At 41.1% G+C, this 17,796-nt stretch overlaps 1 protein-coding gene across 1 annotated transcript in view; it reads left to right on the forward strand.

Annotated features, from left to right (window-relative positions):
- Positions 1-17,796, forward strand: part of LOC308106697 (neural-cadherin) — a gene marked incomplete at its 3' end in the record, with an annotated part of 401,833 nt that overhangs the window by 271,494 nt on the left and 112,543 nt on the right. Inside the window, 1 exon segment of the mRNA XM_080458585.1 lies at positions 12,145-12,359. Coding sequence (XP_080314711.1) covers positions 12,145-12,359 — 215 coding nt within the window.

The raw sequence follows: 17,796 nt of genomic DNA on the forward strand, positions 1-17,796 counted from the left end.
GTGATGTTCACTAATTATTGTAGGTCGATTTCTTGCAAACACAAAAGCCCTAACCTGTCTAGACCAGTAATTCCCCACCTTTTTCTTGAGGGACCAAAATATTTACCTTTCTAAACTTGCGTGGCCCTTACAACACACCCTGTACAATTACAACAAATTGTTGGAAGGAGCTTCATAACACACTACATGTGAAACACAGTGTTCTCATTATATTCTGTAAGGATGAGTACCTTTCCTCTGAGGAGAAACTCTTTGGGTTTGCACTCCGTCTCGGGGTGTTTGGTGCACTGTGAAAGACCATGGTCTCTCTGAAAGAGTGTAGTAAGTCTGTACCAAGGCTTCATTAGGTGGTTGGTGTCACATCTCCATGGATGCAATACTTAAGGTTTTACAGCAGGTTTTCTTCTTGTCCATGACTTCCCCAGGTGAGGCTTTCACTTGGTCACGACCATCCATGCAAAGTGAAGACGATTGTGATTTATCAGAGCTGGCTACCTTCCTCCATTGCATTACAGTACAAACTCGCTGCCCATTGTTGGTGCTGACCATAACTTGTCTTTGCCTTTGCAGAACCTTAAGCAACAAACTGTAACTCACCGTTTATACTGACACAGAATTCACTTCGGTTCAGACAACTTTATTTACCCCACCAGCGGCAATTCATTTGTAGCTTCCCAGTGTACATTTCCATTCATGCATGCATTCGGTCAATAAAATCAATAGTCAATATTGAACTCCTCGATCTGACAAGGATGTGTAAAATTTTTGCTGGATTGGACCAAATATTCCAGCTTTATATTCATCAAATGCATCAATGAGTTTCTGCTCTCTGTGTTCACGTTTGGAGATGATCTGAACCCCTCGTCATCCTCTTCAGATCTTGAAGCTTTCTGCTTAAAGTTGCTCAACCAGAAAAAATATTTAAAACGTACTTCCCATATAATGTATGACGTCTGCACAGAGAATAAACCAACACACGAAAGCAAGACCATCACCACTCATCTAAACTAATTTCCAAACCGCAGTTGCCTAAATCGATCACACCACAGTCGATACATTTTCAAACAAAATGGAATTTGTAGCCATCAAACTGTGTTTTGGTTTTGCAAACTGATGTCATCTTCGGAAACGCGTGGGTTTCTGGTTAATCAAAAGTGGCGTCGCGGCAGCTCCAGCTAAAATAGCAACATTTGACCGATTCAGCCCGAAAAAAAAGCCCGACTTTCTCTAAGAAAGAGTTTTCAAGCCATGAGAATAGTCTTAAATGTTGTGAAACTGATCATTAATTGTTTTTCCAGTGCGACTTGAGATCTCGCGAGATAGCGTGTACAAACAGGATTTTGCTCCGGGAATCTTCAGGCGTTTCTGTGATGCTGAGATGTCAACAAACCTGCACACCTTTTACGAAATATAAATGCTGGAACAATGTATTTGTCCGAGTGTAATGACAAAGTTCATTCAGAAAAGTATTGACAATGTATTAGAGATGTCCATCAACAACTAAAACTGGCCTCTAAATGTTTATTTTTTCCTGTGTGGATTCTGGTAGACTAACTTTAACGAGGTTGAGGTTATTCCCCTCACCTGTAAATGTTCAGAATGTTACGGCTGATCAGTGTGTGATCTGAGGATGGCATTTAAATCAAGCTGCACTGCAACCCACTCCACAAAACTAAGACGCAGCCCCCGAAAAGTTCTGTACCAGTCTTGTGAGACTTGTCCAATCAGCGTCTTCTCATGAACCACCCATCTAAAGACGTTTAGCTCCATTATGAACAGTCACTGTCGCTTACATTATAATTACAGTCAAACAAAACGGGTAATCAAAGGATAACCCCTAATCAGCCGGTCGATGTTGACATGTGGAGCGCTGTTTCCATTTCAGCGTTTCAAATATACACCCACAACGTCTGAGAGCAAACAAGAAGCAGATCATCTGTTTGAGGTAGAATTGAACATACTTGTCCCTTTCATCAAAAACAGTGAAGCTATGCAAAGAAAAGTACAACTGGAAATGTTGTCTTGAAGCATCCATAAGTGATTCCATAACTTACAATCCATTGAAAATGGGATGATCAAAACTGTGAACCCAATTTAGTCAAAGTGGGCTTGAGATGTGAGCACCAACGTGTTTAGGAGTAATTAAATTGGACCCAGGTGGACTTTGTTGAGTGTCTGAGAAGTAAGGCATATTTCTGTGTTGGCTGGTGAGTGTATTGACTGATGGAACACGTGCCACCACTTTTTTTCTTCTTTTTTTTAAAACTTCAACCACTTCTGAATGTGTGATATATGACTGGTGACTCCTTTCTCATCTTCAAGTTGCTTAAGTTGTGATGTGCTAAATATAGAAAGAGGTGTGGATATATCAAGGTTTGTGTTCTTCCCATGTGATTATCTTATATATAGCTACAGTATATGTCTTCATTCTTGGCATTCTAGGCTCTGTTTTCCGCGGTTGTGGTGTAGGAGCAGCACTTTACAAAAGTTGTTTTCTTCGGGCTGCACAGAGATGAGGTCGGTGTGTTTACAAAAAGTTCCACCTTGGGAGCCGATTTCAAAAAGTTGTGTTGTCAGTCACTCGGAGCGCCGCTGTCGCGCAAACGGACCTCAAAAGATGAACAGAGTTTACAAGTTTCACTTTAAAAAAACGTTGTTGTGGAAACATGACCTTAGAATTTGCGATTCCTCAATATAGAACAAACATTCTTAGCCCCTCAAGGCCCCAAATGTCGCATAAAAATTCCAGGGTGTCGCTTGCTTCTCAAAACACGTTCGGCACTCAAATGTGTTAAGTTCACACAAGTTCTGCAGCTTCTAATTATACATATCGGCTCTCACATGATCAGCGGCAGAAGCTGTGTGACATTGAAGAATGCCTGAGCGAGACTGGCAAACGGCAAACGGCTTGGATTTACTATGAATTGCTTTAGATTCAGGGCCAGATGGTGGAGTGTTTGGCTTGACAACCTGCAACTTTACAATATCAGATATCGCTTCCACACCTGACTTCACTGCCTGGCCTTTCCACAGGCCAGAAGACAGAAGATTTCTTAAACGCCTTCAGCGTTGTCAAACTCAAAATACAGCTCTTGGGAGCTTTTGTGTTTCCTAGCATCATAAATAGAAACCCACCCATCACAACCTCCCCCCAGATGAAAGACCCAGCTTGTTAGCTGTCACATACTGCCAGTTCTTGTTTCCAAAACCCAACAAACAAGTGAGCAAGAGGAGAGCGTCCTCATTACCATACATCCTCCCATAAACAAGGCCAAAAATGGGGTGAGAGCGTCTCAACAACTCGTTTCAGCTACAAACAGCGATGACGAAATCGCCTCTTTGGTGCTTCTCGTGGCAGACGAGACACGTTGACCCTGTTTAAACTTTGCGTAATTCAGCCTGATGCTCCGCATATCCTCGGGCTCGGATCTTTAATGGTGGAAGTGAAGGGCTCTTTGCAACCAATTAAGTACAACGCCACTGTGTGGGCCTCAGCTTTTATCACTGTCTCAACCCCCGTGCAGGCTTTGAAAGTTATGATGAAATTAACAGTCAATTCTCATTCTTGTTTAAGAATAAAACGGAGCTTCTTCCTGTACAGTGCAGTCCGTCTGTCATTTTAGAGGTAAATGATTTGACTACTGAGGTGGATATTGTGTTAGCAGTTGTTCAGAGTAGCATGTTCAGGAAGCTGAGGGGACAAAACTTGCATACATTAGGAAAACGTCTCTGATGGTACACTGTCAGACACACTTTGCTCCCTTATTTGGTTTCATTTGTGACATAGAGCCAGTAAAGTACTCGAAGGAATGCCCTGAGATTTTTTCCCCATATGTTCATGACAGTATCAGTCAAGCATGTCCATGATGGGACTGGCCTGTTACACCACATCCAAAGAGGGTCTGTTGGAATTGGGGCTCATTGCACATTGCGCAGTGTCACAAGATGGAACTCATCACTTTCAAAATGTTGCCTTCACTTTCAAACAGCATGACACCTTTATCGAGCTTTATAAACAGATAATCCCTTCAACATGCTAGTTTTCCTCAAATATTTGCACACATGCTTTGACGTACCCCGACATGACAATACGGAGGTGCCAAACATAACAAACTGACGTGTCACCTAAATTAAAATGAGTTTGACACTCTTGTGATAGTGAAAAGTGTTTCAATTCCTGCATTATGCATCATCTGTGATTTTTTTTTTTTTTAATCACAGTGTGGTTCATTTGTTTTCTTTGTGTGGAGGACCATCTGTAGTACATATATAAGGAGTTGATGTACATATTTCACAAAGAACAAAGTCAGAGCAGCTGCTGTTACGGGTGGTTTTAGTCCACACTCACCAACACACACACACACAAACACACACACACACACACACACACACACACACACACACACACACGCATACCCAGACGTAGTTTGTCAAAACATATCAGACACCAGATGAACATGAAACCTCGGCATACGCATCTCCACTGAACTTTTCCGCTGCGACTTGTGAAAGTAAATTTTCACCTTCAGCTTCATTTAATTAGACGCAGCGAGTGAAAAGGGCAGGATGTGAGTGTGGCCGGCTGTAATGTGTCTCACTGTTGGACCCTGGCGGCCATGACTGGCTGGATCCACGTGAGGCATAATCCCTAGATTACTCTCACACACACACACACTCACACACAAAATGCACAATTATGAGAGTGAAGGACAGAACTGTGTTCTGCTTTCACTCTCCCTGCCAATCTCATCTGCAAACAAGGTTGTATCGCTTTGCATATTGAGACAGTTCTGATAACTGGACGCACTGTTCAGAAACTGCGATGAATCTCACGAGTGTGACACCGGATAAAATCAATACGTCTGTAGCTTCAACCTTTCCAACTCTGCTGTGTCTTAAAATGTTTGTACAGTGTGCACAGCTGACACTTAAGCAATATTGACTCGTCTGGAAAGAGGATGTACAACAAACAGACAACTACTGCTACATTCTAACACAACTGATTGTCATGTTACATATTACATTACATATTACATTTTTACTTCTTATTCACATTTTATTGTTTGTTGCAGGTATTTGATTTAATGTGTTTGTCAGCAAAACAACAATGTGTATAAATTACACAAATGTTTTTATTTTGTGATTTAATGTGATTAAATAAGGGATTTTCTCTGATAAAAAATGAAATTTTGAGCTACTAAAATGCATTTTAAATAAAAATAGAAATGTGTACATAGTGGGGGAAATGCTAACAATAAAAATATGGCAAATCACTAGTAAATACGTTAATGTGAATATCTTTAATTTACTATTTCCACCGCTGCGTTTCCAACTTTGTACTTTTTTTAATTGTTAGTTTAATTGTTGATTTTATTGTGGACAACAGTGTTTTTAAATGTTTTTAAACCTCCATCCATCATATCATCTTTCCTTGATGTTATTGGTGTCAAACATCTGGCATTAGGGAGCATAACTGGAGAAAAAAATTCAATATGACCTTTTGCAAGTATTAAAGATCACAAAAAGACATTGACAGGATATTTTACAGAGAACGGTGGCTCATTTGTCTGGTTAATTATTGAGCAATGGAGTTTTTCAGTTAGCGTAGCATATATAAAATGCCAAGACGTGCAGTGAAAACTACCCTATTGACAACATTAATATTTGCCTCAAAGCTACACTTTGAAATGCAGCAAATGAGATTTCACTGCTCTATGTATAAAGAGACATTGTTGAAAATGTCATTACTTGTGTTTTCCTCAGAATTTAAACTTTAAATTTCAAGAACTAAACCTGTCCACTATGGCTTCAAATGTCATGCATCAAGAAAAATATTTAGGCCTTGTTTACACTTCGTTTACACAATTTTGTTGAGATCTGTGTATTCATATACACGACAATGCAACTTTTTGAAAACGCGCGGACTCCATCTTCGTCTAGATGATAAAATAAATGATAAAATCAGCTCATATATTAGAACCCCATAACTATGGAGGTTGTCTGTCTCCTGCAACCACAATTAATTGTGACCTCGGTACTCTACCGCATTAGCCTCTGAGACAATTATCACAACTCTGTTGCCTAATACATCTTTACAAAGATTCTTCAGTGAAGCTCTTAATAATTGTTTAGTAACACTAAAACCCATCTCCCTGATAATGAAGCACATTTGTCGTATTTGGAGTTCCCAAACTGTTTTTTTTAGAAGTGAAATGTTCCGTGTTTCATGTCTTGACAACAAAAGTGCTTAACTCCCCACCTCTCTGGACTGTGTTTGGTCTGCAGTCAAAATTTTAAGCTTCGCCGTGCAGAATGATGGATGAGCTGAGTTGAATACTGGAAAACTGTGTTCACATTCATTTGCTGTAGGGGGCAAAGTTTCTCTGTTGTTCACTGGAAGTATGAGTTTAAGGGTTAGTTATAGTCTGGCCCCATCCAGTTTGACTGGGAACAAGTAGGACATGGAAACTTGGAAGAGAGTGGACTCTATCTTCTATTGACTCTGTTAAAAATTCAGACTGAGTCAATGAGAGAATTAATACTTGATCTTTACTTGACTGTCGACTCATTAACTGAAAAGGTTTCCACACATTCGCACGTGCTTCAGTCAAAAATCTTCAAACCTACATGATTAAAGCTGACAAGCAACTCAGTGTGGACATTCAAAGACGATCATTTAATTTAAGATGTGAAATCTGCTCACAACCTTCATACATAAGATGAATGTGACATTGTGTGAAGTCAAAGTAACCGCGTATGACACAGTGTTGTCTTCTGAAGTCATCATCGTAAAACGTTAGAGGCAGCATGCATGAAATAAATCTCCAGAACACAAGAAACAAGAAGTTAGCCGTCATTCATTAGCTCAAATTGGAGCCAGGCGCTAATCATTAGCCATAGGGATGCACTGATATTGAAACCGGCATCGGGTATCTGATACTGCAGGTGCACTTGTAAAAGCTACCTGATACAACCCGGTGAGTCTTATGTGGCGTTGTGCATGAGCAATATCCCCCACTGCTACATAACGAGAGCACAAGAAATGTCAGCAATTTTAAACATTTCACTATTCTTTAAAATTAATCAGAATAAGAAACGTAACATAACTCCATCACCAGAGACATTTGAACCAGCACAGTTAGCCCAATGACACTCAGTAGTTTAACTGCTCAGTGGATCAGGAGGATTTTACACTGAACCATGTTACATGCTACATGCTAAAGAGTTTCAGGCTCACACACCAGCGATGCTACATGCTACAAATTATTGGAGTGTGACTGATACACAGATGCTCATTAACAGCGAGCTCTGTCCCTTGGTCTACAGTCTACAGTGGCACAGTGCAGTGCGTAGAGAGACACTATGCGCTGTGCTACGTGCTATGCTATGCGTACTGTAGACGCAGTCGTAAACTGGAGCCTTCTAACTAAGAAAGTAAGCAATTCTGTCAAACAAGGGAGAATCAAGAAATATAGTGATCAGTCCATTAACAAAAATAGAGCAAGCCGGTTGTGATTGGAAATACATATGTTTTTCACATTTTAATCAACAACAGGACTCACTGTGAATTACATACACAAGCACATAGCAAACATTAAATTTATTGTAATGTATTACATAACATGACAGATAATTATTAGCAACAACAACCAGCAAAGGGTATCGAGAGAAACAAAAGTAATATGAATTAACTCGTCACATTTTCTCATGCAAGCAAATGCTCAGAAGAAAATATAGATTTTCTCTGTAGAATACAACACTGTCATTTCAAGGCATTTTTATCAAGAAAACAAATCACCTGAGCAAGTAGAGGAGACGGTGGAAAGAAAAAACTAACTTTAACAGGAAGAAACCTGCTGAACCAGATTCAGAGGTGGAGAATTTCTGCTGTACCAGTTGGAGTTAGACGATAGAAGGAAAGAAAAGGATAAGACCGAGACAGAGTATATTTCCTAGCATGTTGTGTGGAATAGAAACAAAGAATAGTAATTTTAGAGTGAATCAGGCAATTTCCTTCCCTGTTCCTGATGGAAAGCATCAGAAATGGTCCATTAAGAATCCTCGACTATGGATTTTCAATTGGATAAATAGTGTACAGAGGAAGTCAAGCATGCACCTTTAATTCAAAAGGATCCAACTTAACAGACAATGTGCTTGCTATGTTACCCAAGGAAAATTCACAATAGAACTAAAAATAACTTTAATTGCGCTTTGCTGTTTCATTTTGCAGTTACATAACAGAATACAGTGAACGTGGTTTGAAGGCTTGGGGTGATAAACTGCTACTTTGGAAACATCATGTGCATATCTATTTTATTAAAAGCTGGATGTGAGCCAGCCTGGAAGTGTGTGGAAATATTTCTCTGTGAACTCGCAGCCAAATAGGCGGCAGGGAGAGAACAAGGCGAAGCACACCCCAAAAAAAAGTTGGTGTGATTGTCACATTTTCAATCACGTTACAGTAGCAAGCGCTGCTAACGTCTGCTGTGTGATTCTCCGGGATCAGAGGATGAGAACAGACACGGCCAGGAATGTCAGGAAAAGAAAAAGAGTTATTGATAAGACTGGATGAATGTGCCCGTGAAAAGATTTGAAAAAAAACCCGGAACAAAAGGAAAAGGGGCGAGAGGAATATAAATGGGGGGAATAAAACATAGGAAAGATGAAATGATGAAACAATATGACAAGAAAGAAAAATCAGAGGCAAAAGTGGAAAAACTGCAACAAGAGGAGAGTGAAGGAAGGGGGGAGAAATAACAAACTGCGAAAAGATAAGAGTTAATAAAAGATTGAATTGCTGCAGGATAGTTTTCTGCTCCAGAGGCTTTCAGATATGACCCCTGCCCGACACACACAAACAGATTACCCTGCAAGATGGAGGGAAGAGCATGCAGATAATGGAGGCACTGGGATTAATAATGAGATTTGGGGAGCGGGCGGGATTACAGCACCCGGCCCAACGCTAACAAACACAATTCCCCCGCTGACAAGGAAAGAGCAAAACAAAAGCCGCCTTAAGAGGATTGCAGTGCTTCGCATTTGTGACGAAAACTATGCTTTCGATTGTTTGGAGCTGGGAGAATTATGGTGACCGAAATGGAAATACAGACGTGACGGTTTCCCTGCTGCCCCTGACTGGCGATACAAATGATTGGACATTGTTCAAAAACAACCTTGTTTCATTTTCCACCTGAATCATTGATGATTAGAATAATTTATCTAAAAAAACAACAACACACTTTTCTGAGTCCTTTTATTTGGTTAAATTTGGAAAACCTGATGATGGTTTCCATTACTGGCTCTCATCTGTGCCACAAGTACTTTGTACATTAAACCATTATCGTGCTCTGGCAGTCAAACCACGCAGTACTTGAGGAATTAATGGAGTAATCACTCATTACACTTCACTAATTGAATAAGCAGCTATATAATGTAGAGCTTGGAGCCACGTGCATCATAACCACGCAGATCAAAAACCGGCAGCCGTGATTTATGAGCTCTATCTTTGGCTTCCTTTTCTTTTTCATCATGATGATGTTTTAAATGTTAAGAAAATGTTATATACTGTGATAATGGGGCTGCGGAATGTGTTGCGAAGGTATCATTATCGCGGTTGACACTGGAGCTTATTTTTAACAGTTGGCAACAAACCAGAGACACAAAAGCTGAAAAAGTCAGGAAAAGTGACTTAAAGTGAACTGCTCTGTTCGTGAGATGATATCTACAGTATGCATACTGCAGATCTTGGGGATGCACTGATGTTGGTATCAGGTCTGATACTGCACGGTGTAATTGTACTTGAAAAAGATCCTCGATACAACTTGGCCGGTCATCCATCAGCAGCAGGTTGACGAGAGAGGACATCGGCGGTTTGGAGATTCTTTAATATCAATGAGAATGACAAAAGTAAGAGACATCTCATTATGTTCAGGCAAAATATCAAGAGGAGGAAAAGATCGTTTGTACAACACCAGCAACTTAATCATCAGCAACTTTATCCCCAGACACATTTGGACCAGCAGAGTTAGCCCGATGTCGTAATGTCAGTACTAGGAGGATTTTACTCTGAGCCGTGCTACACGCTAAAGAGTTTCAGGCTCACACACCAGCGATGCTACATGCTAAACATGATTAAAGTGTGACTAATACACTCATTAACTGCAAAATCTTTCCTTCAGTCTACAGTCTACAGTAGCATAGCGCAGTGCGTAGATCATCGTTACGCACTGCGCTATGCTAACTGTAGATGCAGTCGTTGACTGGAGCTTTCAAGGCTGTTGGAGGCGACGTAGCGTCAGCAGGCTGTGTGGAGGTGGTCCGCGGCTACGCATATCCTTTTCATATCCGCATATGGAGCATGAATAAAGCTTGAAGGCAATTAATAAGTACTTGTATCAGAGCTCAGTATTGGCAAGTAGCTAAATGTTAAAAAAGAAGTGGCATCGGTGCATCTCTAGCAGACCTGCATGTTCCACCGACAGTCCAAAAACATGAATTCTTAATTAACCTTTTGATTGTCAATGTGCGTGACACAGCTCTGTGATTGACTGGCTTTTGAGGGTTTTGCCTGTTAAAGTGAAAAACGTTCAGACTGACAATGAAGATAAGATGAAGCCAGCGGAAGTAACAGAGCATCAAAAAATCAAACTGGAAACGTCACAAACGGAGAAAACTGCTTCAGCTCTCAGCCGTGATAGGGCTGCATGTGATGGACACTGAATTTCAGAAGCTCCTTCACTGGCGTCGTACCTTTGTGGAGTTCGATCTGCATTCCTGTGTTATATGGCACATTAGCATTCCTCCAACATGTTGGTTTGTGTACGTGTTTGTGCAATTCAAGCCGTACTCGAGTGACATATCCCTCCTTTATTTGCTTGGATGTGGTGATGTACGTGAGATGTATGATTCCTGAGTGTGTGTGTGTGTGTGTGTGTGTGTGTGTGTGTGTGTGTGTGTGTGTGTGTGTGTGTGTGTGTGTGTGTGTGTGTGTGTGTGTGTGTGTGTGTGTGTGTGTGTGTGTGTGTGTGTGTGTGTGTGTGTGTGTGTGTGTGTGTGTGTGTGTGTGTGTGTGTGTGTGCGTGTGTGTGTGTGTGTCTTTCAATCCTGGACAAGAGCAGAGGCAGGAAAATCAGCAGGAGAATGAAGGAACATTTGGATGAGAAATGAGCTGTCTGCAAAACAGCAATGCTTCGTGTGCGTGTGTGCGTGTGTGCGTGTGTGCGTGTGTGTGTGTGTGTGTGTGTGTGTGTGTGTGTGTGTGTGTGTGTGTGTGCGTGTGCGTGTGCGTGTGTGTGAAGGAAGCGCATCTTTTCGTTGCTTTGTCGGCTCCATGAGGCAGAAAATCTGAAAATATCTCGAGATGCAGTTAAAGTGTGAATAACACAAACCAATGAAAAACTCACTTATTAGGGACTGAAGAATTATCCTAAAGAAATACCCAGTGTGGGTGTGTGGGTGTGCGTGTGCGTGATAATTGCCAGCAACATGTGGAATGAGTTGAAAGCCTCCACACTGATTCATACACAACTCTTCAACAAGCAAGGGTGACAAGATTAACGAAAACTGTCAGATTTCACTGTTTTACCAATCTGTGGATTTATTCGGCTTCTTTTTCTGTAACACAAGCCAGAAATGTAATGATTTAATTAAAAAAAAAAGTCACCTCACAATCCAGAGGTAAATGCTTCACACGGACAGAAAAGGTCACACATTGCAAGAAGGTGCTCGAACGAAGAAAAAGCAGCGAAAATATTAAATTCATAAGCCCGATCATGAAACGCAGCTGAGGAGAGGGGGGTGAGAGGTGAGATTGTGGCAGGAAGCGGTGGTACAAATGAGCGTCTGAATGCCTGGAAATACAGAGAAAGGAGTTTCCTGGTGATGTAGTGATTCTCCCTGTGGTTTCACCACTAATGAGAACATCTGCATCCGTGAAGCAAACGGAGTGAGAAACTGGTAGCCGGAGGGGAGTGCTGTCTGAGGCGGGGAGACGAGCGCAGGCTCACTGCTAACGCAAATGATGAGCGAGCTTAAGCAGAGGAAGCGGTTCGGGGCGGACTTGGATCCGTTTTTAAGTCATATTTTCCAAATGAAATCCACATTAATGGCTATAATTCCTCCTCTTGGTTTCCCCTCCCTCCCTAGGTGCCAGTGCCCGGCTCAGTTCGAAGGGCCTGAATGCCAGCAGAACAAGCACAGTTTCCATGGCAACGGCTATGCCTGGTTTCCTCCCATGATGCCCTGCTTTGAGAGTCACGTGTCACTGGAGTTCATCACGGACGTGGCCGACGGACTGCTGCTGTACAGCGGGCCACTGGCCCAGCTGCAGGCCTGGGACCAAGAGGACTTCATGGCTCTGGGTAAGACCACAACAAGTGTCATCCCGGGCAGAAAACCAAAAAACGATATCACACTCAAATACTTTATCCAACCCAGAGGGGCAAAACAGAGACGACAATAGAAAATCTCACTAAAAGATTTTTAATCTGCTAACTCAGAGGCCACATTAGCTAATGCCTCAAACATTTTTGGAAGAAGACAACATTCCTTCATACATCAATGATACAACTTCAAAAAATCACTACTGCACAGCACAGTGTTTTTTTTTATTGTCATTGTTTTTTATATAAGTGATGAATAGTAATTTGCACATAGAGGGAGGGAGGGATGATAAATGGATGGACGGATGGACAATTAGTGATTGGCAGTAGAATTGTGATTTTGCATGATTTTTCACACTTGATCATGACTTGTCATATCTTTATGCGATACGTGTAAACGTATTGCATTTTACTCTGTAAACTTTAGTTTACTGACAACAACTACAGCCAATATGGTGTCTGTAAGCACCAGCTGATGGATCAGCTTTTCATTTTAATTGAAATATTCCAATAATGTATTATCAGTAGTAAGACTTTATATGGCACAATATAGATCGGCTTGCAGTTTATAGCTATTGTCGTTTTTAAATGATTTGTTATAGCATACCCCTCTCTGCGCTCTTTATGTGGATAAATCATGCTTGACATTGATCCAATCCCCCCCCATACTGTGTGTCCTGTGCTTTGTGTCTCTATTCAGAGCCGATCAGCAACAGACTTTAAAAAATAAAATTCATAGTCAAAACCAAGACCAGCACAGTAAAATAGTGCCCTGATAACCTGTACGTTTGTACTTTAAAGTTTTCTTTATTGTGGTCGCAGAGTAATTGTGATTGAAATTCAGATATTGTCACAAAACCAAACACTTACTATGGAAAATGACTCCAATCTCAACATAAAGCCAATTTTAATGAAGCCTCCATGTGTAAAATGCAGTGAAATGTCTGAAGAACCTCTCTCCTCGCTGTTGCATTCTGGGTGTTTTTATAAACTCTCCCTAACACCTGGCTTTGAGGCTGGTTTTATAGCAACCAGGTAACTTGCGTTCACGTTTCGTGACGGTTTTGGCCCACGGGCCTCAAGTTGGACAATCTATGCTTTAAAGGTTGAAACATCTGAGTGGGTGTAAGTACAAGATGTTGCTGGGCTGTCACTTTAATTTGCAAGTGTTTAGTAAACGTAAGGCTCCATAACAACATGGGAATTAAATGCTGTTGTCTCTCAACTACTTGCCCTCTTTCACAACAATCAGCACTGTTGCTTCCTGTGTTTCCACATGATGTTCCCAGGAAGAATGACACTTAGGAGATGTAAGCAGCACTAATGTGATGTGCGGAGAAGCAGCGGTGGAAGTTGTACAAGTTGAGCACAGAGAGAGCGAGCGAGTGGCCACACGAAGCAAAGGACCTGACTTTAGGTTTCAGTGCAGCACTTAGTCGTTCTCTGTCGCTAACTGATCGCACTCCTCTGGCTAACCACAACACTGTAGAAGGCAGCAGTCGTCTTCAATAATGAAGGGAAGTTCTGACAAAACCTTCCTGTCAAGCTTCACCCCCAAGGGACTCAGCTCTGGAGACTGTGTTCTCTCAGTCTTGGAGCTATAGCACCAACAGCACATAAACCTCATGTATTTCGGGCCTTCTGGTATTAGTTTACATCTCAGCAATACTTGGGAGACATTTTGTACATTGGGCCGAGTTTGCTTTGCCTGAGGTGGAGGTTCAGAAGTCTTGTTTATGGTCATCATGAGGTGAAGCAGAAGAACACAACCATTTCAGATCAGAGGATAAAGAGAAACGGAGAAGGTTCAGTCTGCCATAGCTTTTACTCTAAAGAGACAAAGCAGGCTCCAGCTGGGCCTGCGCACACATAGTAAATAGAAGCTCGGGGGGGCTTTTGTGACACCGAAGAAAGAAACCGAAAAACAATCAGGGCTTACAGACCCAAACACATTTTTCTGTTTCTTTTCTTCACACTATAAACTCTGTCGACTCACCCAGCCGGCGAGACGTAATATGACTTGTGCGCTGACATCAGTAGGCCTCTCGCTTTTAGCAAAACTCATAGCTTCCCGAGCATTTTGTCTTCTGCAAGTCTTCATGGAAAAAAAACAAAAAAAAACTGCGTGGAATTATATGGCAGGAGAGGTCACGCAAAGAAACAAGTATAAACACATGAAACTCAAGTGGTGACTTTAACATTATCACTTGAAGATGTGTGGATAGGTTTAACAGCCACAGAAGAAAGGCAAACAAATGGAAACGGATGGAAACCAAGTTTTCGTGTTCACAACCATGTTTTTAAGGTTTCAGGGGGTTTTTTTGTGTGTGTTTTTTTCAGTGTAGATAAATAGCATGTTCTGTGGCTCCAGACAAAAAAATAACAAAAGAAATTGTTCTATTGAATAGCAAAAACCCCTGTCAGGTTAAGTTAATGTTAAATCATTGAATTGTTTTCTGTCGACTCTCATAACAGGAATGGCCTCAGGTGTTAACGTACCTGAAAGGTTATGGGAGATCGACTTAAAGGATGTGATACATTTGACTCATTAGGTGAGAACACACTTCCTCTTTGTACTTTAAACTGCTTTAGGTAGCTGCACCAATAGGCTGAGGGAAAATTATAGAAACTCTCAAAGGGATGTAATCCAGTTCAGGTTCAATCCACTGTGTGGATTCATTTGCTGCGGCATTACGGTCCTGCTGTCTCATCTCGCATGCTGTACTGTGACCACCATTAGTCCAACTCTGCAGCTGCTGTGTCACTGGGCTGGAGTTAACAAAGAACTTTGAGCACCTTTCAATACATTTTTGCAGATACATGTCCTACATTTCAAATGTGCCTTTTTTTATTCTATATTCTATGTAATTTATAGGAAAAATTGTTATTTTATGAGATCCAAATGTGTTGGTCAGGGAGTTTTTCTTTGTTGTGTCACAGAGTATGCGTGATGAAAAAGTCTATATTTTCACAAAACCAAACAATTACTACTGAAAATGACTACAATCTGAACAGAAAGCCAATTTTGGGGGAAAATACAGTGAAATGTTAAAAAAAACTTCTCCTGTTGCTTTCTTTTTTGGGTGTTTTTACAAACTCCAGCTGACAACATGACTTTAAGGTTAGTTTGTTAGCAATCAGGTGGCTATCTTTCATGGCAGCGCCACGATATCTCTGCTCGATTTTTCAAAATTGTCTTTTATCATTCTGAAGAAATTAGTAAAAAAAAAAATCTATATTTTCTTCAATTTGTTTGGTGGTTTTCCCAGAGTGAAGCCTCTTGTGGCCCGGTTTTAGTTTTGTTTAGTGTAAATTTTGGATTTTTGCATATTGCTGTATCTGTTACAGATTTTTATCCAAATTTCCCTTAGGGTACCAATTCAGTGTAATCTAAATCAAATCAATCTTGATTTCTATAGCACTTTTCATACATTCTGTAGCACAACGTGTTTTACAGACATTAAAAAAAAAAAAAAAACCCACAGACGTACCCACTTTGTGCTCTTTGTGCTCCCGTCTTCTAGTCTTCATCAGCACTCGTTTTTAAAGAGAAATTGCTGCTAATTCATACTTTATTTTTTTACTCTACGTTACTTTGTAACTATAGTCCAACCAGTTGCCAGTTTCCACAGCACAGGTCGAGGCCGTAATGATTTTCCTGTGACGACTTTATTTTAATCCCCACACTGATGACACACATTCAGTTCTCCATAATAGCAAGAAATTTGCATTAACTCACACATACGCACGCGCCTGTTAAACAGGAAACGGCAGGATCTGATAATAGGCGTCACATATGTTGGTTGGGATTGGAAAACGGTAGCTGTGGCGATAGTTTGGAACTTTTGAAGACAAAGTTTGTTGAATGGTGGGCAGGGATGGCAGACAGATGGAAAGAGGAAGAATTATCTCGGTTTGTCTCGGTATATTTAGTGTTTTAATCTGAGAGACGGATATCTCAGTGTCTTTTCTTTTCCCGTGCACTGGTCCGCTCTCCTGAGAGGGATGCTGTTGTTCCATCACTGCCAAAGTAATATGTGTGGGAGGTGAGGTCTGCCTGAGAGGACTGGGCGGCGCACGTGTGTGTGTGTGTGTGTGTGTGTGTGTGTGTGTGTGTGTGTGTGTGTGTGTGTGTGTGTGTGTGTGTGTGTGTGTGTGTGTGTGTGTGTGTGTGTGTGTGTGTGTGTGTGTGTGTGTTTGTGTGTGTGTGTGTGTGTGTGTGTGTGTGTGTGCGTGCGTACTGTGGAAGTGTGTGTTTGTGTTCTGAGTAGATTTGCAGCTTAATTCCTGAATTATTTCTCCAGTTTATCTTGGTGTCACGGGTTGTGTGTGTGTGTGTGTGTGTGTGTGTGTGTGTGTGTGTGTGTGTGTGTGTGTGTGTGTGTGTGTGTGTGTGTGTGTGTGTGTGTGTGTGTGTGTGTGTGTGTGTGTGTGTGTGTGTGTGTGTGTGTGTGTGTGTGTGTGTGTGTGTGTGTGTGTGTGTGTGTGTGTGTTTATTGGCTCCTAAAGAGTCAGGATTAGGTTTGTTGAGTCGTTAGTGGAGTCACTGCACAGTGTGTAATTAGAGTCAGGCTGTACATATTTAGAGCTGTAATTAACTTGTTTCAAGGTTGACCTGCTGCATGTAACAAATTCATCGGCAGGCCAAGAATGTGCCGGAGGCTTAATAATACTACTTTTCTGTACGTGAGTCTATTAGTGTACCGAAGAGCACCATGATGAAATGTCTCGCTCTGTGCCAGAGAAAGAGGTCATTAGATTATTGTCTTTGAATTGTGTTCTATCAGCATTGGCATCATAGGGTGATTTCACTTTTTATTGAGGCTGATACCAACTGAATTACGTACAACAAAGGGACTTCTCTGCTGATCTAAGTATCTAGTCCGAGTATAGTCAGCTTTCTCGTACATTTCTTATTTTTACTTTTCTACTAACTACTACCTACTAAAAATATTGTGATACTGACTGCAGGCTGCAGAAATTGTTGTGAATGTTTCCGTTCTTTCTCAATTTTGTTTAATTAGCTTTGCGACATGAGCTCCAAAATTATTGAAAAGGCTGAGTCGTTATTGAAGCTATCAAGCTTGACAAAGTGTCTTCAAAACATTGAGTAAGTTGCAGTTTCCTCAGACTAATAGCACACGGCTACTGTCGTGATTTTGAAGGCCCTGTTTACGTGACAACGTTCCAAGTGAAATTGCATCACTTTTGCATTTTCATTTCAGGAAAGTTTCGCGTTTATATGGCAACGTTTGTAAAACAGTGCATGTTTCCATGGAAATGACAGAAACATTGAAAATGATGTAGCCAACAGCTTGGGCCACTAGTTGGTGCTATTGTTTGTTTTTGTAATGAAAGCACACACACACACGTACAGCAGAGAGCAATACTCCCTAAACATTAAGAATGAGAAGTA

Source organism: Lipophrys pholis, assembly GCF_963383615.2.
Source record: "Lipophrys pholis genome assembly, chromosome: 2".
NCBI lineage: Eukaryota > Metazoa > Chordata > Actinopteri > Blenniiformes > Blenniidae > Lipophrys > Lipophrys pholis.